Raw genomic sequence first — 25,216 nt, forward strand, 5'->3', positions numbered from 1 at the left:
ACTTCTTTGGCTGTAACCCCTACAAATTACTTTGATAGATTCGCGATACACTTCCCCAACAACAACTAATTTCTGACAATCACTATAACGCATTTCCTTGTCTCCGTGTATCTGCTTGCATGTCTATGTATGCATGTATGATGTATATATGTATGCATGTAGCCTATGTACGTGCGCACGTATGTATATATATATGCATGTAAGTATGTAAGCTTGTATGGATCTCGATCTCTATCGCGACCCCTCAAAATTATTTCATGAACCCTCTGGGGGACAGGACCCCCACTTTGAGAACCTCTGGTCTAAGGAATGATGACAACGACAATGACAACACCACCACCACAGAAGAGACCTGGCTATAGAATCAATCTGCCATAACATTCAGACACAGGAAAATACTATACTATCCTACACTATCTTTAGACAACAACAAAATATTTCTTCCCCGAGTGACCCATGGGCAGGATTCAGTGGCTGATGACAGGTACCTGGGAGCTATGGATCTCCTGAAAGAGACCTACTGCAACATATTGACTGGCTAATACAAATATAATAAATAATCTCAATATCTGAGAAGAGGGAGGCACATACCTGGGGATCATGTGGATTTAAACGAGGGTACTCAATTGGTCCAGAAGGTGGAGCTGTAGCATCAGCATTTTCTGATGGTCCTGAAGAAAGAGGTACCATTACTGTATACATATATATATATGTATATACTGTATATGTAAAGAGCATTATCATAGGTATACATACATATACCAAAGGCTTTTTCCCCCCTTACACGGGGGGTAGCCAAAAATAAAAAGGCATAGAAATCACTCCCACTCATTTCATAGGAATGAGGTTAATTAATTTACTCTTGCAGGGATAGTAGAAATCAAGTGATTGACAGTCTTTATGGCAACAGCAAACAAGCTCATTTGAGATCTGACTGAAGACCTTCACATTAATCTAAGGAACAAATGAATCATAAACTAATGACAAACCTGGAACTGGTTCTATAGAACGAAGATAATCATCATATGAGGGTGGAGCATCCTGAGCCTGTGTGGCAGCTGGGTATGCAGCAAGTGGGGAATTCCTCTGGGAATCGCTGAAGTGCATCAAGACTTCTTTCCTGTTGAAATAAATTTCCAAGGATTAACAAAGGAGTAAGCATCCTACAGACTACACATCCTTCTGGTTTTGGGTGGTCATAAATCCAATTTGTTTCCCCAGGTCTTTTGCAGAAGACCCACAGCTCCCACGTACTGGTATCAGCCACAGGATTGGCAAGTTTCTCTTGGAAGAAATGATGTGTTATTTTCCAGGTAATGCTGGAAGGGTAACGTGATTGATTAATCTGGTTTTATATCATGAACTCCCCTTAATAGGAGGCTAGGAGGGTAATATAAAACAAGGTATTTAGTGTCCTCTGTGTGGTGATTACATTTGAGACAAATTGCATCTCTGGCTAAGCCTATTGTGATATTGTTTTACAGATGGATAGTGGACTGGTGAGAGACATACAGATGTGGTTCTTGCATGTCATGAGAGTGGGATCTTGGAATAACTATTTTGTGATATGATTATGATGTGTTTTTCTATAGATGTGTTGCATGGTGGTGGTGGTAGGTTGTTGATGTTTGAGTAGTATGTGGAGTTTGTTTTATGTAATGGGATGGATGTATCAGGATGGAGACTAGTAAACAGCTGTGTGCCTATCGTTTTCATGTTCTGTTCTATGGGGAAGATTCTGGGCTGAGTGCACATGTTCTACTAGAGTGGTTATGGTGCATCCTGGTTATCATTTCTATGATTTGTGTTATAACTTAAGCAGTTACAATCATATAACATGGCAGGGGACATGTAAGTATTGTTCTCCTGTCATGTCATGTCCTTGTAACTGTTCAGTTTTTATGTTCATTTTTGTGCTTCCTGTATATTCCAGACTTTGTCAATCCTGATGATGTCTCATTGCTACAGACAAAACAGTGAATAACATATGGGTGATTTGGGTGAAACCATCTTTGCTCACCTCCCCAATTGGGCAGTTCCTCATCAGAAAATTGAAGAATAAACGGAGGATGATTATTAACTGTCAGAATGATGTTGCCTTTAACTCTAGTTGCATATAAAAGAATCTGCTCCATTATTTTCTAATATATATATATATATATATATATATATATATATTATATATATATATATATATATATATATATATATATATATATATATATATATATATATAGGAAGCTCGCTGGCTGAGCGGGTTAGGACATTGTTACTTGCAGCGAAGGTCGAGGGGATGGCAGTTCGAACCCTGCCAACTGCGAAGATGAACCAAGGGCATGGTTCATTAAATTCCATACCACAAAGCCCTCATGAGGGGTACCGTCATAGCCTTCCGATAGGGGGGAGTTTGTGACGTTAAACCATATCATCATCATCATATTTATATATATATATATACAGGTACTCCTCGTTTAATGATGACAATTGGGACCAGCGCGCCGTCGTTAACCGAATTGGTCGTTAAGCGAAAGTGTATACATATACGTACATGTACTGTATATACAATGTCCAGCAATACATGTATCTTTATTTTCGTGTATTTTCCCTCTTTTATACAGTACATTAAAGCTTTATTTACTGTTTATTTACGGTGGTTAGGTTCCTGAAATTACCGTATATGACCAAATCCGCGTATGCTGACATTCCATATTGAATACCAGGGTATTTTTTTAGTTTCAACCATGGGCGCAATATAGCAATAGAAAATTAATTATTAATTTTATATATTATAAAGTATCAACATAATATGCGATTTTGTGGGCGGAAAAGAAAATGAAAAATACCTTGTTACAAGCAAATATGCTAATGAACGAAGTCGGTAGCGTAGGATCGGGACGCCATCTTGTTGTCTGCCAACGTCTCTCACGACGACGACGAGGACGAGCCGGATGACATTTAATTTGCAGGTAATGATTTATTAAACACAGGTTAGGTTAGTTTAGTTTAGGTTAGACGAATTAATTTATCATCCTTTCATTTCTTCGACGTCGGCATCTATCATAACAAACATGGTGTACCATTCGTCCGACGCGACTTCGTTTCTTACGAAATCTGTTTTAGCATTTTTTTTTCCGCTCACAAAATTGCATATTACGTTGATACATTATAATTTACAAAATTAATAATTAATTTTCTATTGTTATATTGCGCCCATGGTCGAAACTAAAAATTTACCACTACCAGTATACACTGTACCCCAGGTAGTTTTTGCAGCTTGCAGGATGGTAATGTAGACCTAAGCTTCAGAACACTTTACCTCACAGCTAATATCCACCGTACAAGTTCATTTATAACATCATACAAATTTGCCTCAGCCAACTTAATTATCGTACACGACGTTGTAACTTCGGGAGATTTACGTTAAACGACGTCATAAAGCCCGTCGTTACTCCGAGTTGTCGTTAACCGAGTAGGTCGTTAAACGAGGAGTACCTGTATATATAAACATATATACACACATACATATTATACACACACACACATGAGAGAGAGAGAGAGAACAAACTACATCTAACGGATGTTTAATTAAATCTTCCCATAAGACCGTTTTCCACAAGAGCAAATATTATGCTCTCCTCTAAATACTAACTACACTAGAAGCCCTTTCCCTCTTATCAAGATGAGGGGTGTGGATGAATCAAAATGTATTCATCAAGGAAAGAAAGGAAAAAGAAAGAAAGAAAAAAATATATATATATACAGTGAGTCCTCCTTATACAGTAATTATCTGGTAAATTCAGTTATGGTATTCGGTAATTACTACCCTTGATTCTATTCATGGTAAGAAAAATTCACAGATATGGTATCTGCTACATATTTTGAAGAGGAAAGAGCAGGGAGAAGGTACGTCTACTATATCCTAATATTACATATTATAATGGGTTAGGTATACGGTAATTTAAATTTGTGGTAAGGTTTTCAGGAACGCACATGTACCATATAACGAGGACTTACTGTATACATACACAATATATACTGTATATCTATACACACACACACACACACATATATCCTTCCCAACTCAGCACCTCAGAGATAAATGGTGGCCCTGTCTCCTCCCACACTCCTCGAGTCAAAACAGTGCAATGAGGCACAACTCTACAACATCATTAATAACAATGGTCCCTAAACACCTCACCTTGTGCACCTCATCTTGTTTTGCATCTCAAGGTATTGCTGCACCTTATCTTGGGAACAACCAAATGTTTCCACTTTTACGTTTACAGCTTTGTCAATCAGAGTCAACCCCTTCTGGAACAGGGTCTCAGCCTGAAATGAGTGAGAAAGAAAATATATTATTTTCATGTACATTAAATTTAATTCTATAGCTGTGACAGAATTAAATCAGTGCATTGAAATGTGGGCTTATTTCCAATCTATTACTATGATGCATTTACTTTTTGTCTAGTGTGTATTTACCTAATTGTAGTATACAAGAAAGGAGCAATGCTCGTTGGGTCATTTCCTAGTCTCTAATTTTCTAACATACCTAGACTCAAATTCATGTACAGTTCCAGCTTAATCTATATCTTTGACTTCCAATTATCATATTCAGATTCGAACTTATGTATTGTTTGAACTTGGGCTATATCACCTTCTAAGCTATTCCACATATCTATGCATCTATATGGAAAATTGTATTTCTACACATCCTTTAGACATATGGTTCTTCTTAACTTACTTCCATGAACTCTTAGTTAAACCCCTCCCGTCTTTAATTAGGAGATCTCTATCAATGTGTGTGCATGTGATTCACCATGGTCTTGGATCATGTAGTGGATTTGTAATCAACAGCTATTACCTTCCCAGAAGAGAGCTCAGAGCTCATATATGACTGATCTATGGGAAATACTGTGACCTTACATGCACACACAGCCCCAACTCCCTGCCCACAAAAGTTGGAGTAACAACTTGCTGTGCAGTGATACTGAAATTATTTCAGCCCTGTGCGGGATTTGAACTCGGATCACCATAGTGGTGGCCACAAATGCTACCACTGTGCTGTTGTGTGTGTGTGTGTGTTTACCTAATTGTAGCATACAGGAAAAAGAACAATGCAGGGCTCTGTGGGTTCCATCTCTTATTCTCCATTTTAGGATAAATGGAGAATAAGAGATGGAACCCAAATTCCTAGCCTCAAATTCATGTAAGGTGTGTGATTCACCATGGTCTTAGATCACGTGTTGGACTCTTGATCAACAGCTATTTCCCTCCCGGAAGAGAGCTCAGAGCTCATATATGACTGGTCTATAGGTAATGCTGTGACCTTACACGCACACTCACACCCAACTCCCCGCCCATGAGAGTTGGAGTAACGACTTGCAGCGCAGCGATACCGAAATTATTGCAGCCCTGGGTGGGATTCAAACCCAGTCTTCCTTGTTTCCCCTTTTATTTATTGATACAATACTGGCATTTTTCTAATCTTCTGGTATTTTTCCTTCTTTGAGTGAGCAGCTTATTACTTTATATTCTTTGTCTATTTGTTCATCTATACATTCTTTTAGTATCAAGTTTGCAATTCCATTCAGGCTGTGCGATTTCCTGACATCAAGTTTTATCATTTGGTCCATTATTTCTTTCCTTGTTACAATTATTTCTCTCGTGAGTGGGGATCTCACTTCACATTTTCATCTATTTACCTGGTTATATTTTAGGAAGAAATTTACTGCATAGTTAAATGAAATCATCTACTGCCACATACAACATGAATATACAAAGAGTATCACTGGGTTGCAAGACTTAAAGATATGCCGGAGGATTTAAACAACAATAACCTATCTGTCCCTGCTGTCTTCAAGTGGTCACAGAGTAGGTTCTTTACCTGTCCATGCTGGCCCTGGGTGACCAGGATGATGGCATTATCGATGTACTTGTATGCTTCACGATAGGCCTTCTGAAATTCCTCCTCTGGGCTCGCTGTTAGGTTGGTTGGAGGAGGGGGCCGCGAAGGAGCTCCTTTAGGGGGTATGGAAGCCATCTGCAAAATATCACAATAAAAATGTAATGCACACCTCTCTCCTCATTTTCACCAGCTTTCAGGCTAGTGACTCGATCTAAATGCTGAAATAATATCGAAGAGCACTACAGGACTACCAACTATGAAGTTGGCTCAGATTTCTTAATCTTTCTGAGGTAAACACTTCACCTAACCTTAGTCGACAGCCTGACACATCTACTTCCTTTTCACTTGCTATTAAAAACCCAAATTTTGCAAACATTTCATTGGAATATTGGTAAGAGGAAGAACTTATCTGTGATAGAAAAAATATATATATATATATATATATTGGTAAATTTTACTAAAACAACAGCATAACAAGTATATAAGAATTCAACCAGTACATGGTCACTTCTTTCCATTTTCTCAATAACGAGTCTTTTCCATGAACACATCCTGCTGAAGTATGCAAAACACTATGTGCACTCTGAGCCCATCACAACACAGATGGAAAATGTCATCACTGACTGAAGATTCTACTTGAGCTACATACTTAACTCCTCACCTAGATGTATGTGGGATCTGGAAGACTTAAACCAAACAATCTGTTGACCCAGGTCTATGCAGGATATATACAATTCCCAAGTAACTTGCAACAGCTACCAGACTGGCCCATAAATCACTAAAATGGATATTGTTTTGTTGTCTGGATGAAAATTGAGTGGAGCAGCTACCCAGGTACTTTAACTCAGAAGTGCATAATGCAGTCTTCCATTATGTGTTGTATGGTATCGGGTGAAGTGTTACATCCTGGGCAGCTGTTCACAATGCGGTCATCCAGCCTCTTTTGGATTATACACAATCATGCATGCAAACAACACAACATACACTCTATAAAGGATTTGTGGGAAAACCCAGTTTCGGCTGTGGCATTCCTTGGGGAGACGGGACTGCTTGGACAGACAGTCTAGGGAACGACAACAACAACAACTCAGAAGTGCGTCCCTATAGAGCATATACCTTGTGAGCTGCGTTAGGTAATGAAATGCCACATACTCATTGGTCATAATCCAACAAGATTCAACTCGCCAGTTATTATTTGGAACAAATTCACTAGTCAAACAAGGTTCATATGTTAACCACCAACACAAACAAACAGTACATGTGCACTTGACTAACCACAGAAGATACACAAACAAACACAATGCATTTCATGATTATGAGAGCACCTTGGGTGCAAACAATGAACTGAGAAAAGAAATCTAGTAGTCCATCAATACATAAATTTTGATATTTTGTTTTGCAATGTAATTACAATAGAAATATTATACAGAAGATGCACCTCATTTATCCAAGTCAAGAACTAGTGTAAAAAAAAAAAAAAAAGTATTAAATTGTACGAAACACTCCAATAATCTTTTTCCTAGTATTTGCTAATGTGACACCAGTCAATCTTATTCAGCAGAAAGGACCTTTCTTGATCTACTCTGGCTTGTACTACATGATTTTGTTCAGATGAGGGGATGCTGCTATAATGAGGCAATTAATCTTTTTCATGTAGCCAAACTTTATTTACATTTAGGTAACCCATGAGCATTTAAGTTATGCAGTACCCTTTCCATAAATTTTCACCATGTGCAATCTCAAGCATTGGTTATTTCATGGCATTTATTTATCTGTTCCCCCTAGAGAGCCATAGCCACCACAAGTGTATCCTCACCCCCAACGAAAGAATTCATGAGAAAGATGCTTGTAACCTGAAGAAGGAAGTCACATTTCTCATGGAGTTAAGAGTTAGGCTAAGGTAGATTAGGTTAGGTTATACTAGTTTGGGCTGGGTATAAGCTAGATGACCTACATTATGGAATGAATACCTTCTCTAACCCTTTAAAATCTGCTACAGGGAAACTGACAAAAAAAGTTCCTACTTTTCAAATGCAAACTGTTTGCTTAATGACAGATGCAGGCCCTGGCCTTTACCTTGATGAGGAACATGATCTCATTAAATGCTGTTGTATCCTTCAACAAGAAGGGCCACAGTGATATTCTTTGTGGAAGAACTTGGAATGGTTAGCTAGTTGTGGATAATAGTAAAAACACACAGAAAGGAAACTATCAAAATTTATATATATACATATACATATATATATATACATATATATATATATATATGTATGTATATAAAGGTGCTTGAAAAAATGTATAGTAGAATCTGAGGCAACATATACAGGCAAAGTTCATGAGACAAGTAGATGATACAGTCTTTAGGGGGTGAAAAGCACATACATGTGCATATTAACCTAATTTGTTCATATTTTAGCAGGATAAGTAATTACTTCATGCCACTATGGTGAAGTCTAAATTCTTAAATTATGGTAAAATTCCAGAATCACGCAAACACGGATATCTAACAAACTTACGTCGTCCAATAGGTCCTAACCTAATTTAATCCAACATAATGTAACCATTTCACAAAAAAATATTTCTTTCAAATCCCGAAAAGAATGGAGTGGAAAATGCATTTGCATGATACTGGAATTAAACCTAATTTTTTTCCATACCCTTCTCAAAGCATGATTATCAGACCACACCCAACTCAATCACCAATGACTACAGTATTTATCATTGTTGTTTTGAGTAGATAAATACTGAGTACAGGGTGTAAAGGTTAAAATTCTCAAAGTTGTGACTGTTACTGTCTCAGACCTCTAGTTCTTTTTAATGTAACTAAATGTGTTGGGAATCTACAAGTCTGACAATACCCAAACAGTATGATAGTATCCACACTCAAGTATATATTTATACTGGTACTTGCTGCATCTTGTGTAATGTATACTGTATGCAGTGAGAATACTGAGGCTCTACCACGATCTGTATGATTTCTAGTGTTACTTGATATGGAGTCGGCATCTATCACATGATGTGATAAACATCTCAAACAAGTATACTATGTGTCATATCATACATGACATATCAGTGTGACTGGTAATATTCCACGACACCCATGAGACATATTCACAAATGTATCAAAATGCCTTTAATAACAACATGACAATAACCGCCAGCCTCACAAAATTGGTACAAAATTGGTCAAGAAATTTCAGGTGACAACCATGAAAAATACCATTCATAACTCTACTTTTAGCAATAACTACAATAGTAATATCACTCAAAACCCCTTTTATAACTTCCTGGAGAGAGGTATATCCTACCAGAAATGACGAACGAAGTTAAGTGCCTCCTTTCACTGCTGTTAAGCCAATTTGTCGCGTGGGAATGAGCCACAATTCCGCTTCCTCACGTTCCCTGAGTTGCTGACTCGTTGACTTCTTGTTGATATTCAGGCGAGTCTTACGTCATTCGATGGCATTCATAAAATATACATATGATGTAAATATTCTACACATTATAAAAATATTCTACGAAATTTTTTATTTCTATTAATAACTATAACATATGGATCTGTAAAGAGAATCATAAAACATTTGTTTATTTGAAATTCTGCGAACATACGCTTCACTACTCATCCTATATCTAGTCATGACGTACATCAACAATGACGTCATAAGGTATGAATGAAGTGCAATGAAAGAAATAAAAAATGCGGAAATGAGTAAACGAGTATATGATATAAAACACTTCGTGAAAGAAGTAGGGATATATCATAGAAGTTTAAAGAGAAAGTAAGAAATTAAACAAATGGGTACTCGAAATAGGAGTGAATGCCTATTAGGACTACAAAACATACAGAAGTCAAGGAACTAATGATGTTTCAATGAATCGCCAAAGTTATTCGACAAACGGAATACCAAGGACGGATAAAGGAGTTCCTAACTGGAAACAAACAATAGTTAATGGAATGGTGGAATTCATCAAGGCTCAGTTCTTGATTCTCTGCTGATTAAATGATCTTTAAGATTACATTCGTCATATTAATATTTACATGCAGATAACACAAAGCACCTACGAGTGGTTTAAATGTGCATTTGTGAACAGAAAACTAGTTAAAATGTCCCCCAGAAGTGTAGATTCATGAAAACAGGAACTGTGTTGAGAAATACTAGGCTAAAGATTATCCAGCTGTCAGGAAAAAACCACTGAAAAAATATCTAGGCGTGATCATCAGTGACAAATCTAGGTTAGACTTGTTAATCTTTAGGCTACCTAGCTTAACTTCTGTAGGTTACTGTTATTTCCTGCCAGGGATTTCCAACTTTTTAGAGACTTTCTGTACACCATTTATCTATTTGATTATGTATTTGATTATCAACATTTCTATTTGTTTATGTATATTTAATTACCCATTCATCTAATTATCTATTTATCTATTAATTTATTAATTGATTCGTCTATTCATTATTAATACATTTATTCATCCATTTAACTATTTATTTACAAAAATTCATTGACACATATACTTTCAATCTGATGTAAAGAGATCAATTAACTAGTTAGTAGGCCTAGTTAGTAGCTACGCCATTACGTCATAACTCGGAAGTAAATAGGATGTGTTAATCTGTGGGTCACAGCAATGGGTGAAACTCGCTCGTACAGCTCAAAATACTTTTGACTTGGGAATGAAAAGTAGATAATATTTACAAGAATATGTAATTATTACAAAATCCACACAACAAAACAAAGATAGGCCAGATAAGGATATCATATCTAATGATTCAGAGAAATAGGAAAAACATTAAGGTACTCCACACGATTACAGATCTTTGCGTTAGTCTTGGTAGAAAAAATATCTCTTCCTCTTTCATTTTTTCCTTCATTTTTTCCTTCATTTTTTCCTTCCTTCCTTCCTTCTTTCTTTCTTTCTTTCTTTCTTTCTTTCTTTCTTTCTTTCTTTCTTTCTTTCTTTCTTTCTTTCTTTCTTTCTTTCTTTCTTTCTTTCTTTCTTTCTTTCTTTCTTTCTTTCTTCCTTCCTTCCTTCCTTCCTTTCTTTCTTTCTTCCTTCCTTCCTTTCTCCTTCCTTCCTTCCTTATTTTTTCAAACAGGTGTTTAAAGTGATGTGTGAACGTGTGAACGGGGTATTTGGTTGTCGAACACGTTGGTTTAACCCCAAATACCCCGTTCACACGTTCACACATCACTTTAAACACGTGTCTGTCGAACCGCGTTCGACGAACCGTTAGACAGTAGTCGACCCCGGGTTGGCGAAAGAGGGGTTGGTGGGTAGAAATAATGGCTTCAAGGTATCCTCACGGAACATATTTTCTCACAGCTATAATGACTATTATTATTCATATCACATAAGATATAAAGCTACATATATAATATCTTTCTTTTTATTCTCTCGTTTTCTTTCACTCTGAAGATGTGGTAGACAAACCATAGAAAACGCGGTCGAGCCTGTTCATGGCCAACATTTTTTTCTCTTTCTCTCTCTCTTTTTTTTTTAATCTTTCTACCTAAAGAAATAATTAGTTTACAAAATGAAGTTGGGGCATACTCAAGCCTGTCAATATAGTCAACTCTCTCTCTTTCTCTCTCTCTCTCTCTCTCTCTCTCTCTCTCTCTCTCTCTCTCTCTCTCTCTCTCTCTCTCCCTCTCTCTCTCTCTCTCTCTCTCCCTCTCTCTCTCTCTACGTGAAAAAATGTGAAAAAGAGGAAATAGACACACGTCTGCATTCTGTTTTCACCCTCTGCCTGATGTACGACAACCCAACCCAACATGAGGGTGGGGCATGATCTAGCTAATTTACGTGATTAGTGTGAACAGGGAAGGTGGGTGGAGGAATGAATCTTCAAGGACAATGTATAGAATCTCCAGAGAGAGGCAACACAGAATACGGGATCATTCAGCCACGACTAAAGTAACCATAACATCGACGTCAGCGTTACCTTTTTCTTTTCTTTTCTTATCTTGGTTTGCGGGTCTAACCCGCTCGGACAGGTGGTTTGTAACAGTTCAAATACAAGGTTTGCTGTCCACACGATGCCGCTGTTATTAGCAGCGGCATCCTGATCTCAGGGGAGGGGAGGGGGTTACCATTCAACCACATGCGACGCCGAGGGGAGGCGAGGGGAGGGTGTCCCCCCAAGCAGTGACGGTTCTTCCTATGGGCGGTATGCGCGGTCGCCCAGGGCGGCACTTGGGAGAGGGCGGCATTGCAGTCGTTGATGCTGCAATGTCAGCCATTCAGGAAAGATTTTCCCACCTTGGAAAATGTTGTTTTGTGAAATTTTTGGTCGTCTTAAATTTCTTATTTACATTGTGGAGGGGGAGAGGCAAGCATTTTATGTGCATTGTGGAAGGGGGGAGCCATGTAGGCTAAGTCCGCCACTGCCCCCAAGAATCTGAAGGTTGCCTCAGACTGGGAGACGGTAAGGTGCCGTGTCATCCCTGTCCGGTCAGCGATCTGGATGAGTATTAGCGTAATGCCTGCGAATGTTACATATTTTTGCCACAGCTGCACTTTGCTTACAAATCAAACAAGTTGGTTTTCCATCCACTTCATAAAAAGATAAATAATTAAATAGAATAAAATCCACTTTTCCTGCACCACACGATGTTCTTCGTTAACCCTTCTTTTCTCTGAAAATGTGATAAAGAGGGTCAAAGTAATTTTGTATAAAATATATTGGATATACGTAACGCTCCAATAGTTCAACTGACTCGAGGTACAAAACAAGACTAGTGCTCGTGCTCGAAGGCCGAGTGAACAAAGAGCCTGCCGCATCACGTTCACGTTTAATACGTACAGTAAGGAGTCGATACGAAATGGCCATTGTTTAAAACATGATAAATATGTCTGACGTGAAAAGACAGAGAGCCATCTGATTTATAACTATAATTGATAACCTTAAAAGACGAATGGCCGGATTAATCAGTCATATGAACATAAGACTAGCCGACTGTAAAATTGGAGCAGCAAATGTGCTGTGGGCCGTATATAGGAGTGTGTCGGGCCTCATGTGGCCCGTGGGCCCCGTGTTTGACACCTCTACTGTGAACTGTAGGTTCTGTCCCTCGACCAGGAGGCAGGTGGACTGTCTTGTTCCTAGTGACGAGGTAGTACCACAGCGCTGATTCCGGAGTATAAAATTTTCTGCTGTGGCTGGCCCTGGCCATTAATCTGGCCTTCTTAATGGTGACGCCCTTGATCTGTGTGATTGTAGATACGAGGGTCAGTGTAATTTTGCTGAACCTCGTCGCTGCTTTGGTAGCATCATCCGCAATATTGTTCCCTGGAATCCCGATGTGACTGGGGATCCAGTGAAATGTTGCCGGTCCAAAAGGTGCAGCAAGGCCTGGGTTGATGTCGTTAAGTAGATGCCATTCATTGTCTTCGCGGGCAGAATGATGTCAGTAGCATCCCTCAAGTCTGTGTGGATCACGACTGCCCCCTGTCCAGCAGAGAGAGCGTAGTCCAGTGCCTTGTCATTCCTGCCGCGGTGAGTGATGGAATGAGACCTGGGCGAAATTTTACAGTGACTCTGAACTCTAGCAGGTAGTGAAGGAAGGACTGTTGCACCGCGACCCCATAAAGTATGCAGCTCGTGATTGCCTCTCCCCGCATGTAACACTTGCCATTCACAACGATATCCAAGGCGGATCCTGTGGAACATAGAATCTGCCCTTCTGTCAGGAGCCAGGTGGACTGCCTCGTACTTAGTGCCGAGGCATTACCACAGCGCTGATTTCGAAGTATGAAGATTACTGCTGTGGTCGGCCCTGGCCATCAACTTGTCCTTCTTGATCGTGACGCCCTTGATCTGTGTAAAAGTGGATACCAGGTGTAGTGTGATTCTGATGAACCTCGTCGTTGCTTTGGCAACAGGATCCACAATATTGTTCCCTGGAATCCCACTATGACTGGGGACCCAGAGGAACTTTGCAGATCTCTCATGCTGGTGCAAGAGGTTCAGCAAGTGCTGGACTGAAGTCGTTAAGTAGACGTCAACCGTTGTCTTCCCCGACCGGCTGACATCAATAGCACTCCTTGAGTCTGTGTGGGTCACGACTGCTCCTTGCCCAGCAGCAAGGGCGTAATCCAAGGTCTTGGAGATGGCAGCAAGCTCCGTCTGTAGAGTAGAGCTTCGGTCATTCGATCCCTCAGCGGAATGAAATAATCAAAACAAAATATACAAAGTTTGTAATCTTAGTAAAAGGGTTGAGATAGACTTATTCATCGTAGCACAGGGACCTGTCAGAAAAAAAGAAAGAAACGTTAATCTGATCAGGATACGTGAAGAAAGTCTTTACAACAAAGGCCTTGATTAAGGATTAGAAAGGGACAGGAGACTAATCTCCGGACTTCAATCACAACTACAACAGCCTTAAGGGGCATTTAGACGGCCAAACGGTTTGACAAACCCGGTCTGTCAAACAAGTGTTTGAAGTGATGCTTGACCGTGTGAATAGGGTATTTGGTTGTCAAACACGTTTGACAAACGTGTTTGACGACCAAATACCCCATTCACATGGTCAAACATCACTTCAAACATTTGTCTGACAAACCGGGTTTGTCAAACTGTTTGACCGTGTAAATGGCCCTTTAGATTTCTTGAGGAGTCTCCTTCATCTGAATAAAATCACCTAGCGACAGCCTGAGTAAACTCAAGAGTCGAAGATAGAATTCAAGAAGTGAATATAATTTTTGACTGTTTTTTGAGTTATCTATCTGTCTTACATTTCCCTCCCTCTTCCCTATGAGTTGTTCCATCCTCCCTTTTCTCTTTCTCTAGACTTCTCTCCCTCTTACCTCCCACCTGCCTTCCTTACTCTTTCCTTTGAGTTCTTATTATCATTATATTTTCCCCATCTTTTACCTTCTTTTTCCTGTTATTTTTTTTCCTTTCTCCTTTCCTTCAAACATCTCTTCTGTTTTTTCAATTCACTTTCGTTTCCTTGTTCTACTTTTCTTGTTCCTTCTTTCATCTTATTTATATAGTTCCCTTTCAAACTTTATATCCCATTTCCTCCTTCTTATTTCTCCTCAGGATGCTTGCTGGCCAATCGAATTAGAGCGTCGTTACTTGCGGCGGAGGTCGAGGTAACGGCAGTTTGAACCCTACTGCCAACGAGTTGGACCAAGGGCACGGTTCATTAAATTCCATTCAATTCTACAAAGTTCTCTGTAAGGGACACCGTCCTTGCCTCCTGATAGAGGGAATTAACGACGTCAAACAGAATCAAATGGATGCAGAACGATACTAAACATACATGTCATGAGATTGACATCACAAACGACGAAGCAGTATACTCGTATGTGACGGTGAGCTAAAGAGCATTGGAGCAACTTTGACCTATTTCCATTATCGTCTCACATCTCCAGTTGAGTATAGTTCATTTGAAAATAATTTTCTAAAAGGATAAGAACTTTGTTTTTTTTTACCTCGAAACTCCTGGATTCCAGCCTTCAGGCCTTAGTGTTTTATCGACATTATGTTCTTATGTGTCTTTCAATACTTTATTTGTATATTCAAAAAAGCGAAAAGGTTTCCACTTAACGCATTACATGACTCAGATAATACTTTACTTTGAGATGTTTTGTTTATGAAGACGGAACTAAAATACCTGTTTAAAATGTCAAAGGTATTTTCCTTTTAATGCTAAAGCTGTTTAAGTTACCTCCAACAATGGAAAGGTTGTGAATAATCACGAGTGAACATTGCAACAGCTACAAGTATAGTGTCGTTGCTTATTTTGCCAAAGGAACACCATCGTAAGTCCTCTTTAGGATCTTCTCGAATCATCTTTCCTCAGGAACTCTCTCCACGTGCCTTCCTCAAGGGCACAAACTTAAAAAAAAAAAAAAAAAAAAAAAAAAATCACCGACAGAAACAAACCATTTTACTTATGTTCTCTGCGTTAAGAAGAACATCTTGTAGTAGCATTTTCCCGTTTTCCCTTTACCCGTGACACTTCGTAAGAAAATGTTTTGAGATTCACGAACCCAGGTCATCTCAGGTCATCTCTCTCGCATGTCCACTCCCTCCGTAATCAAATCATCAACAAGTAACTCAACCTTAATGGTCTACTTCAGGATCGGTCTATACCCTAAGGGACAATACAACTTTTGTACCTCACCATGGTGGCTTAACCCGACTTGGTAAGGATACATGGTGAGAGGTGCACGTGAGGGTTTTGGTATGTTGGAATGGCTGTGGTAACGAGTGGGGTCTGAGAACAGTGTAATCAGCTCGACCACAGGGATTAGGTGCTAGCATATACGACACTGATCTACCGGACCTCTGATGTCCACCGTTGAGGAGAGGGTTTGGAAAGCCATGAAAATGCTTTACAAAGGATTACAAAGGATTACTAAGGCGGAGCATGCCGACAGGAGACCTTTTGGTCCATATCAAGATCGGATACGAAACAAATATATAATGATAAATAAATTAATTAATGAATAAACAAACAAACGAATAAACAAAAATCTAATAATGTAAATAATAATAAATAAAATAAATGCATAAGTATAGTTAGATGATAAACAAACAGGTAAATACCGGGGATCGAACCATACTAATCCATAACGACACAAACCCAAAAACCCAAAAAGCCATTCTAAGTCCACTGCTAAACAAAGGCCTTTTCTACTCTGTGCTATGGCGCATGTCTGTATCGGCCTTTGCCACACTACTCTTGCAAACTTGTTTACTTTGTTCAGTCTACCTTTTCCTCCCTCCGACACGCTTATCGTTTCTCGGTTTCCATTGAGTCCCACTGTCTATCCATCTCTGAGATCTACTTTTTCGGTCACAAAAGAAGCTCATCTTCTTCCTGAACACATCCAATCCTCTTCCTTAACAATCTCTTTGTTCTTTTCACTCTAAGACTCAACTACGGTAATCTCCTTTGTCTTTCTCTTTCTAGTCGTTCCCTCCCTCTATCTCTCGATTTTGAGACCAGACAGAAGGATTCGCAAGCCTCTTCCGGCTTCTTTCCTCGCTTCTTATTCCTGACGATGAATTGTCACTCAAACTCTTGAGGGCGAGTTGGTGGATTTCCTTGCCTCTCTTCTTTCTTGCTATGGAGAAGAATCCAATAATGTGTCCTAGTTTGATGCTTCTGTTGAGTACCCTGGCATACCCTACCTCCTTTTCCTGATGTCAGTGATGAAGAGGAACTCTACAGTGCCTCCTCCTCCTCCTCCTCCTCCTCCTCCTGTTCCTCCTCCTTCTTTCCAGTGAATAGATGTCCATGCCCTAGCGGCCTCCTGTCCTACTCCTCCTCCCCTCCCCCTCTCACCCTCCCTGCAGGGTCTGGAAAAGTAGCCTTCGTCGTGATCCGGGGAACAAACGCGAGAGCCGAGGTGGACTACGAGCGGCGGCCGGGGGATGAGCCGAAGAACACACATGCGGACCCACTCGGGCATCATCGGCGTCCCGTTGTCACTCGATCTCCTTGCGGACAGTTCCTCTCTTTGATGATCGGTGCATCACTAAAGGCCCTCCGGAGAAAACGAGCGAGGGGATAGAGGGGGAGGAGGGGGGAAGGGGAGGGAGAGGGAGTGGGGGGAGTGGAGGGAGAGGGGGAAGGGGAGGGAGAGGGAATGGAGGGAATAGAAGGAAAGGCGGGAGGGAGGGAACTTTAGTACAATTCCTTCTCTAAAGACGAATAAAAGCGTTTCACGCTCACCAGAATAAAATGCACCAATGATTACATGAGATATTCTTAACTGGCTCAGTGCAATGACGTTCCCCAGCTAAATGGAGTAGATTGGTGTCAGTAAGAATGAAATGCGAGCGATAAAACTATCGTTTGTTTTAAGAGCTTAGATAACTTTATGGATGGGGATGATAGGTAGCAATGGACATGGAGCTGCCTAGTGTAGGTCTTTTGGTCTCTTGCAGTCTCCTTCATTCTCATGTTCTTATGTTTGCATTTGCAGACAAAAAAGAATGCATTTACCATCCACACGCAACTACCTAGACCCATTGCCATAGACTTAGTAACCATGTAGTGAGCGCTGAAACTATCATTTGTTTTAAGAGAAGGTTAGATAACTTTATGGATTGGGACGGTAGGTGGTAATGGACATGGAACTACCTAGTGTAGGCCTTATGGTCTACTACAGTCTCCTTCATTCTTATGTTCTTACACATGAAAGACATCACCTTGACGAAGGAGTATATTGTATCCTTTTTTACAAATTAATCTCAATTAAGCTTATTAAGCCCATCGATGAGTCGACTGAGGGTCGTTTAAGACGTAGGTCTGCCTCAGGCTGGCGGGGGATTAATCAGCTAAGAGAAACTTGAGGTGAGAAAATATTACTAAATAAAATAAATAAAGAAAAAGAGTGGGAGGTTAACTCTTTGAAGAAGAGAACCTTCTCTTAATCGGGTTAAAGTTGTCCGATATTAACCAAGAACAAAGTGATCAAGTTAACCAGTAAATTTGAAAAAGATTATTCGGGGTTATTTCTAACTCTCTGCGGCCTAATGGTTTCAGTAAAGGGATTATCACATTAGGCTATTTTTCCTCCAACCTTCGATAAATCGGCGGTACCGCACACACACCAGAACTTTCTCCGCCGTTGAAATCACTGTGGCAAATTATTTTTTGTTTTCTCAACAATTGACATAGAATGTCATTTGATGTCCTGGAGGAAAATTATTTTCCTCCAGGATATCAGATTTCTTCCAGAAAGCTGCTGGAGGAAAATCTGCTCCAAAAATCGGAGGAAAAATAGTCTAATGTGATAACGCCTTAGAACCGGATAGAATTATTTGACTTTAGCCACGACAAAGAAGCTACTTGGCTTATGAAGGGTTTGCTATCACACTGGACAAATGACGACGACGACGACGATGATCCTTTGATCCTGGGTGAGGTGGAAAAGGTCACTTCGACCTGTGACGTCATATACGGTGACGTCATGGATTATGACGTCATGGACTGTGATGTCATGTATTGTGACGTTACGGATGGTGACGTCATATTTTGTGACGTCATGGATTATGACGTCATGGTTTATGACGTCATGTCACGTGACCTCATGACCTGTGACGTCACGAACCTAAAGATACCCACCTCGACAGAAGAAGGACCACCCGAGTGTCGTCCGAAGGGGCAGCGAGCTTTTGTTGCCTCTTTTGGTTGTGGGTGTCTCCGGCACCTGAGATCCCTCCCACGTAACACTTCTTCCATTACCGAGAAAGATAAGATTCCTCAACATATGTGGGCCGTGGGAAACCAACTGAGACATGTTAGACAATAACTGACGTAAACTCGCTGGCCGAGCTAGTTAATAAGGCATCTTTACATGCAGCGTAGGTCGAGGTGATGGCAGTTCGACCCCTGCCAACGGCGAGTTGAACAAAGGGCATGGTTCATTAAATTCCACGATAAAAAATCCTTTGTACCGGACACCGCTCTGGCCAGCTAATGAGGCGAGTTTGTGACGTTAAACCAAATCAATCAATCAAATAAGAGTCAATGTATGTGGCTGTCGTTGCAAGAAGGCTCCTGAAGGTTTCTGCGGAAGACTCTGAGACTTCAAAGGCAGAAGACGAAGAAAGATAATCTCACGATGAAACGATTCATTTGACGTTTGCCAATTGGTATCATTACACACACTTGAAGAACCAGAGGTTCGCTTCCTTTTCCTCCTCCTCTTCCTCTTCCTCTTCATCCTTTCCCTCCTCCTCTTCCTCCTCCTCCTCTTCTTCCTTCCTCTTCTCTTCCTCCTCCTCCTCATCCTTTTCTTCCACTTCTTCCTCTTCCTCCACCTTTCTCTCCTTTTCCTCTTCATCCTTCTCCTTCTCCTTCTTCTCTTCCTCCTCCTCTTTTTCTTCCTTGTCTTCCTCTTACACATTTTCCTCCTTCTCTCCCTTCTCCTCTTATTCCTCCTCTTTTTCTTCCTCCTCTTTCCTTTCCCCTTCCTCCTCCTTCTCCTCTTCTTCCTGCTCCTTCTCTTCTTCCTACTCCTCCTTCTTCTCCTCCTCCTCCTGCTCCTTCGCCCCTTCTTATCTTCCTTCTCCTTTTCCCTCTCTTTCTCCCCTTTTCCTCTTCTTTTTCCCTTTCCTCCTCATCTTCCCCTTCCTCTTCCTCCTTCTCCTCCTCCTCGAATGATGTTAACGAGGAGGAGAAGGAGAATCAGGAGGAAGACTCGATAAAAGAAATGTGTTGAGATGAAGCCATGGCCTACAGAACTTATCAGAAAGATTCCAGGAAATTTTTAATGGGTCTAACTTGAAACTGAGATCAAAAGGCTGCAGTCATCGTCTTGAATGTTACTGATTATCCTTTTGTCGAGCACGAGCTAAGACCCTTACTTCTGGAAAAAGTGCAATCGTCTGGTAACAGAAAAAGAAGTCAACATGGAGTCGTCTGGTAGCAGAAAAAATAAAAATAAACGTATATTCGTCATATAGCAGGAAAAGAAGTCAACATGGAATCGTATCGTAGCAGAAAAAGAAGTTGTTAGGCTGGTTGAAGGCAAACTCTGATGGAGAGTTAAGCAACGAAGTTGGGCGCCAATGTTATATGGCTCGATCTAAGGGCGAAAAAAGGGGAGAGGGGAAGAGATGGCGAGGGAGGTGACGACTTGTGCGTTTCAACTCGTGTCCCAAGGCTATCTAGTTCTTCGTCTGCTTCGTCTGGTCTTTATATACACGGGCAGGTCATGACTCGTGCCCTTGATTGGCGCGAGGTCAAAGTCGATGCCTGGGAAGTCGGACGCAAAACGTTCTTACGCTGCTGAGTCACTAAGTATGGTTGTGCGTTCCTCGACGAATCCATTGTCTGTCTCACGTGGTTATGTGAGGCTTTGGTTAGTCATCGCTGGGACCAATGCTGGTACTGCACGTGAGTTTCTCAAGGAGGCTTTGTCCCATCCGTGGGTCTCAAGGAAGCTTTGGTCGATCCTACGCAGCCGGGTGGCGCAAGCGTGTCCCATGGGACCTCCTTTGGGTTAGTAAGGTCGTGGGACGGCCCAGTGGAGGAGGTCAGGAAGGGAAAAGTGATGAGAACTGAGGAGTGAGGACTAGAAGTGAGGGCAACTTCTTAACAGAAGTCAACGTGCAATCGACTGGTGACAGAAGAACTCAATACTTTATTGAGTATGAACAGGCTTGTTGATGAATAAAGCAGTATATTAACTCCCATAAAAAAACAAACAGATAAGTAAGTAAACCCCTAAAACCCGATGAGGATTTTTATTTAGACAATTCAAAAGTCAACTGTTTAGAGAGGTGGGAGAAAAAGTTGTATACAGTATTTTATGGTGATGTTTAAACCTTACACACACACACACACACACACACACACACACACACACACACACACACACACACACACACACACACACCCACACACACACACACACACACACACACACACATATATATATATATATATATATATATATGTGTGAGTGTGTGTATGTACATATATATACATACATATGTATATGTATATATATATGTATATATATATATATATATATATATATATATATATTGTCACGTTACCACCTCTAACCTTAAAGCAATCAGTTAGTAAATAAAGGACCTAAGGAGGACAACAACAGATCTTGCCTCATCCCTTAAAGGTGGAGCGACAATAAACGGATATCTATTTCATTTCCTTCCTTACACTTCCTCCCGTAAATATATCTTATTCCCTCTCAGTTAGGAAAATCATCATCCCACATTAGCCATCATACTAAAATGGAGGTTATAGAAACATAGTAGGTAATTTTCTCTACACCTATATTGAATAAGCTTATCAGTACAGAGCTACATGAATGCATTTATCCTTGCTTCTCAGAATCCAGCACATCTTAATCATATGAGGTAATTATTCAATATTTCCACTGCTACTCAGTTGAGCTACTGCCTCTACATCAACATAATAATCACATTGCATTCCATGCAATTACATACCAATTTCTATTGTCATCACAATTCTACAACCACACACAAATTATATCATCTCTGTCTAACCACTTCAACAAGTTCTGCTCCTACAAACACATGAAAATTGGATCCTTGCTAATCATCTCAAATAACATACATCCTACCAAGATATGCAGTTATACTTCACCAGAAATCATTGCTCCTCTCCCTCTGTGTATTTCACCATTATTTATCCTCCTTAATTCTCCCGATTCTTATTTTCCCTACCATTTTATACCCACGAAAGGACTTGCACGTCCGCCTTGCTTTATACACAGAAAGAGAGAGAGAGAACAATGCCTCCCTTGTTTTCGCGTTTGAGTTGGCACCATGGTTCCAATACTCTTGGCGTCATCCTAACAATACATTTCAATATTGTAAAATACACATCGTACATGGATCATACATCAAAAGCAATTACAATACGTATTTCTATAAATTCTTACGTAACTAGAGCACCGTGGATCTCAAAAGTATAAACGTATCTCTAGATACATTTTATCCAAAACACTTTAATATCAGACCGTGAATTCGCGTCTGTATATAAACAAAGCTGGGCATCCTGGGCACCAGCGTTTGGAAAAAAATAGAGAACGTAATTAGCACCAGGGGGTGACTATGGTAACACCCTCCCCCTTCAAGACATGAGGCGATCCTTGGATTGACTCATGTTGGAGAAGGAAGACGAGACAATGTATCCGCCAGGATATTGTTCGCTCCCTTCACATGCTGTATTATCAGATTGTAGTCCTGAAGCATCAAACGCCATCGAATCAACCGTTGGTTATCGTTCTTCATCTTATGTAAAAATACCAGGGGGTTATGATCAGTAAACACAGAAATAGGATATCCGGACCCTCTCAAGTATATGTCAAAATGACTCAAACTAAGGATCAAGGCTAAAGTCTCCTTCTCAACTGTACTGTAGTTTCTCTGATAAGGGAGGAATTTCTTTGAAAAGTAGCATATCGGGTGGTCGATATCCTCTTTCTCCTGAACTAAAATTCCCCCTACTCCAAAGTTGCTCGCATCCACATACAATTTGAATGGTCTCTCAAAATCAGGAGTGACAAGTATAGGGTCACTCATTAACATCCTTTTTATAGTTGTGAAAGCCTCCTCAAAATGAGTATCCCACACAAACTTGGTACCCTTTGACAACAGCCTAGTCAATGGTAAAGCTACTGTGGAAAAATTCCTACAGAACCTCCTATAGTAACCACTCATGCCTAAGAATCGTAACAACTCTCTACGGTTCTTAGGAGCGGGACAATCGTTGATACTCTTCACCTTGGCATCAACGGGTTGTATTTCACCTTGGCCTACCATGTATCCTAAGTATTCAACCTTTGCCTTTGCAAAATCACTCTTAACTAGGTTCACTGTTAAGTTGGCATCATTCAGTCTCTGGAAGACATTCGAAATTTGCTCTACATGGTCTTCCCAAGTTTCAGAATATATGACGATATCGTCGATATAGACTGCACACCCAGTCACTCCTGCCAACACCTTGTTAATCAATCTTTGGAACGTACTGCCACTGTTCCTCATACCAAATGGCATCACCCGGTACTGATACAAGCCATCCATTGTTGCGAAGGCAGAGATTTCTCTGGCCCTCTCCGTCAAACCTATTTGCCAGTACCCTTTCAACATATCTAGCTTACTGACAAACTTCGCCTTTCCCACACAATCGATACAGTCATCCAACCTTGGTATCGGGTACGAATCACTCTTAGTCACTTGGTTCACTTTCCGAAAGTCCGTACAGAACCTGTACGAATCACTTCCTGCCTTCTGCACTAACACACACGGGGAACTCCACGCACTGTTACTTTCCTCAATTAATCCATTTTCCAACATATACTGGACTTCCTTTTTCATAATTTCCCTTTTCTTTGGATTCACTCGGTATGGGTGTTGCTTTATCGGCCTGGCATCACCTACATCGACATCATGTTCCAACACGGTACATCTCCTCGGAGTATCCGAAAATAAGGTTCCACACTTATGTATTTCATGGATGATATCATCTCTCCTTTCACTGCTCAGATGATTCAGTTTAGCTCCTAGATTCTCTAACACCATCGAGTTCTCCAAATTCTTCTCCTCGCACCTGCTGAATTTCTCCTCCTCTCCATTATCCATTTCTCGTTCTGCATTCACCGCGCCGCAACTCAACTCGGGTACCTCCGTCTTCTCCTCCTCCCTTCCATGATATGGTTTGATCATGTTCACATGGCACAACTGGTTCTTCTTCTGCCTACCAGGAGTGTTGACTATGTAGTTCAGCTCTCCTACCTTCTTCTCAACTGTCCATGGACCACAATATCTTGCCTTCAAGGGATCCCCTTGGATAGGTAATAACACCAAAACTCTGTCACCTGGTTTGAATTCTCTCACTCTCGCCTTCTTGTCATACCACTTCTTCATCTCCTGTTGTGCATTCTTCAGGTTCTCTGCGACAAGCTCCCTCGCCTTCATCAATCTACTCTTGAATTCTGATACATACGTTAACAAATGCGGGTCATCACTCTTGCCGAGCCACTTCTCTTTCATCATGCTCAAAGGACCTCTCACATCGTGGCCGTACACTAGTTCGAATGGACTGAATCCAGTCGATTCCTGTACTGCATCTCTGACCGCAAATAAAGCTAGTGGGACTCCCTCATCCCAATCTATACCAAGATCCTCACAGTATACTCTCAGAATGTTCTTAAGAGTTTGGTGGAATCTCTCCAAGCTACCTTGTGATTGTGGATGGTAAGCACTTGCCAACTTCTGTTCAATATGCAAGCCCTTCAATATCTTCCTGAACATGCCGGAAGTGAAGTTACTTCCTCTGTCGGATTGTATCACCTCTGGGAGTCCTACCCAAGAGAAATATTTCACCAACTCCCTCACTATACTTTTGGCATGAATACTCCTTAGTGGAATAGCCTCTGGGAATCTCGTGGCTACACACATTATTGTCAGTAGATAAGAATTTCCTCTCCTAGTTCTCGGTAAAGGTCCAACACAGTCAATGACTATTTTGCTGAATGGCTTGCAAAATGCTGGTATGGGCTGCAATGGTGCTCGTGGGATCACTTGATTCGGTTTACCCACTCTCTGGCACACGTCACAAGTTCTACAGAACTCCGCAACATCTCTCTTCAGGCTTGGCCAATAGAAATGAGTCAACAGTTTCCCTGCTGTTTTCCTCACTCCTAGATGTCCTGCCAAACTAGACTCGTGAGACAAGGCTATCAATGTATGCCTATACTTCTTCGGTACCACTATCTGCATTTTCATTTCCCAATGTTCTGTTGCGGGTACACTCGCAGGTCTCCACTTCCTCATCAATACATGGTCG

At 40.6% G+C, this 25,216-nt stretch overlaps 1 protein-coding gene across 3 annotated transcripts in view; it reads right to left on the reverse strand.

Moving 5' to 3' along the window:
* spartin overlaps nt 1–9,346 on the reverse strand; it is a 42,511-nt gene extending 33,165 nt beyond the window's left edge. For all 3 annotated transcript variants that reach the window (XR_012966736.1, XM_076190692.1, XM_076190691.1), the window contains exons 1-5: nt 9,214–9,346; nt 5,885–6,040; nt 4,199–4,329; nt 990–1,120; nt 592–671 (exon numbers count right to left, since the gene is read on the reverse strand). Coding sequence is in view for 2 of the 3 variants with exons in the window: in XM_076190692.1 (XP_076046807.1) it covers nt 592–671; nt 990–1,120; nt 4,199–4,329; nt 5,885–6,040 (498 nt within the window). In the remaining variant the exon portion in view is untranslated. The remainder of the gene's footprint in view (nt 1–591; nt 672–989; nt 1,121–4,198; nt 4,330–5,884; nt 6,041–9,213) is intronic.
* Between the last annotated feature and the right edge of the window lie 15,870 nt (nt 9,347–25,216).

The sequence above is a fragment of the Oratosquilla oratoria genome, chromosome 9 (genome assembly GCF_046742065.1).
Source record: "Oratosquilla oratoria isolate Oo_2021 chromosome 9, ASM4674206v1, whole genome shotgun sequence".
Taxonomy (NCBI): Eukaryota; Metazoa; Arthropoda; class Malacostraca; order Stomatopoda; family Squillidae; genus Oratosquilla; species Oratosquilla oratoria.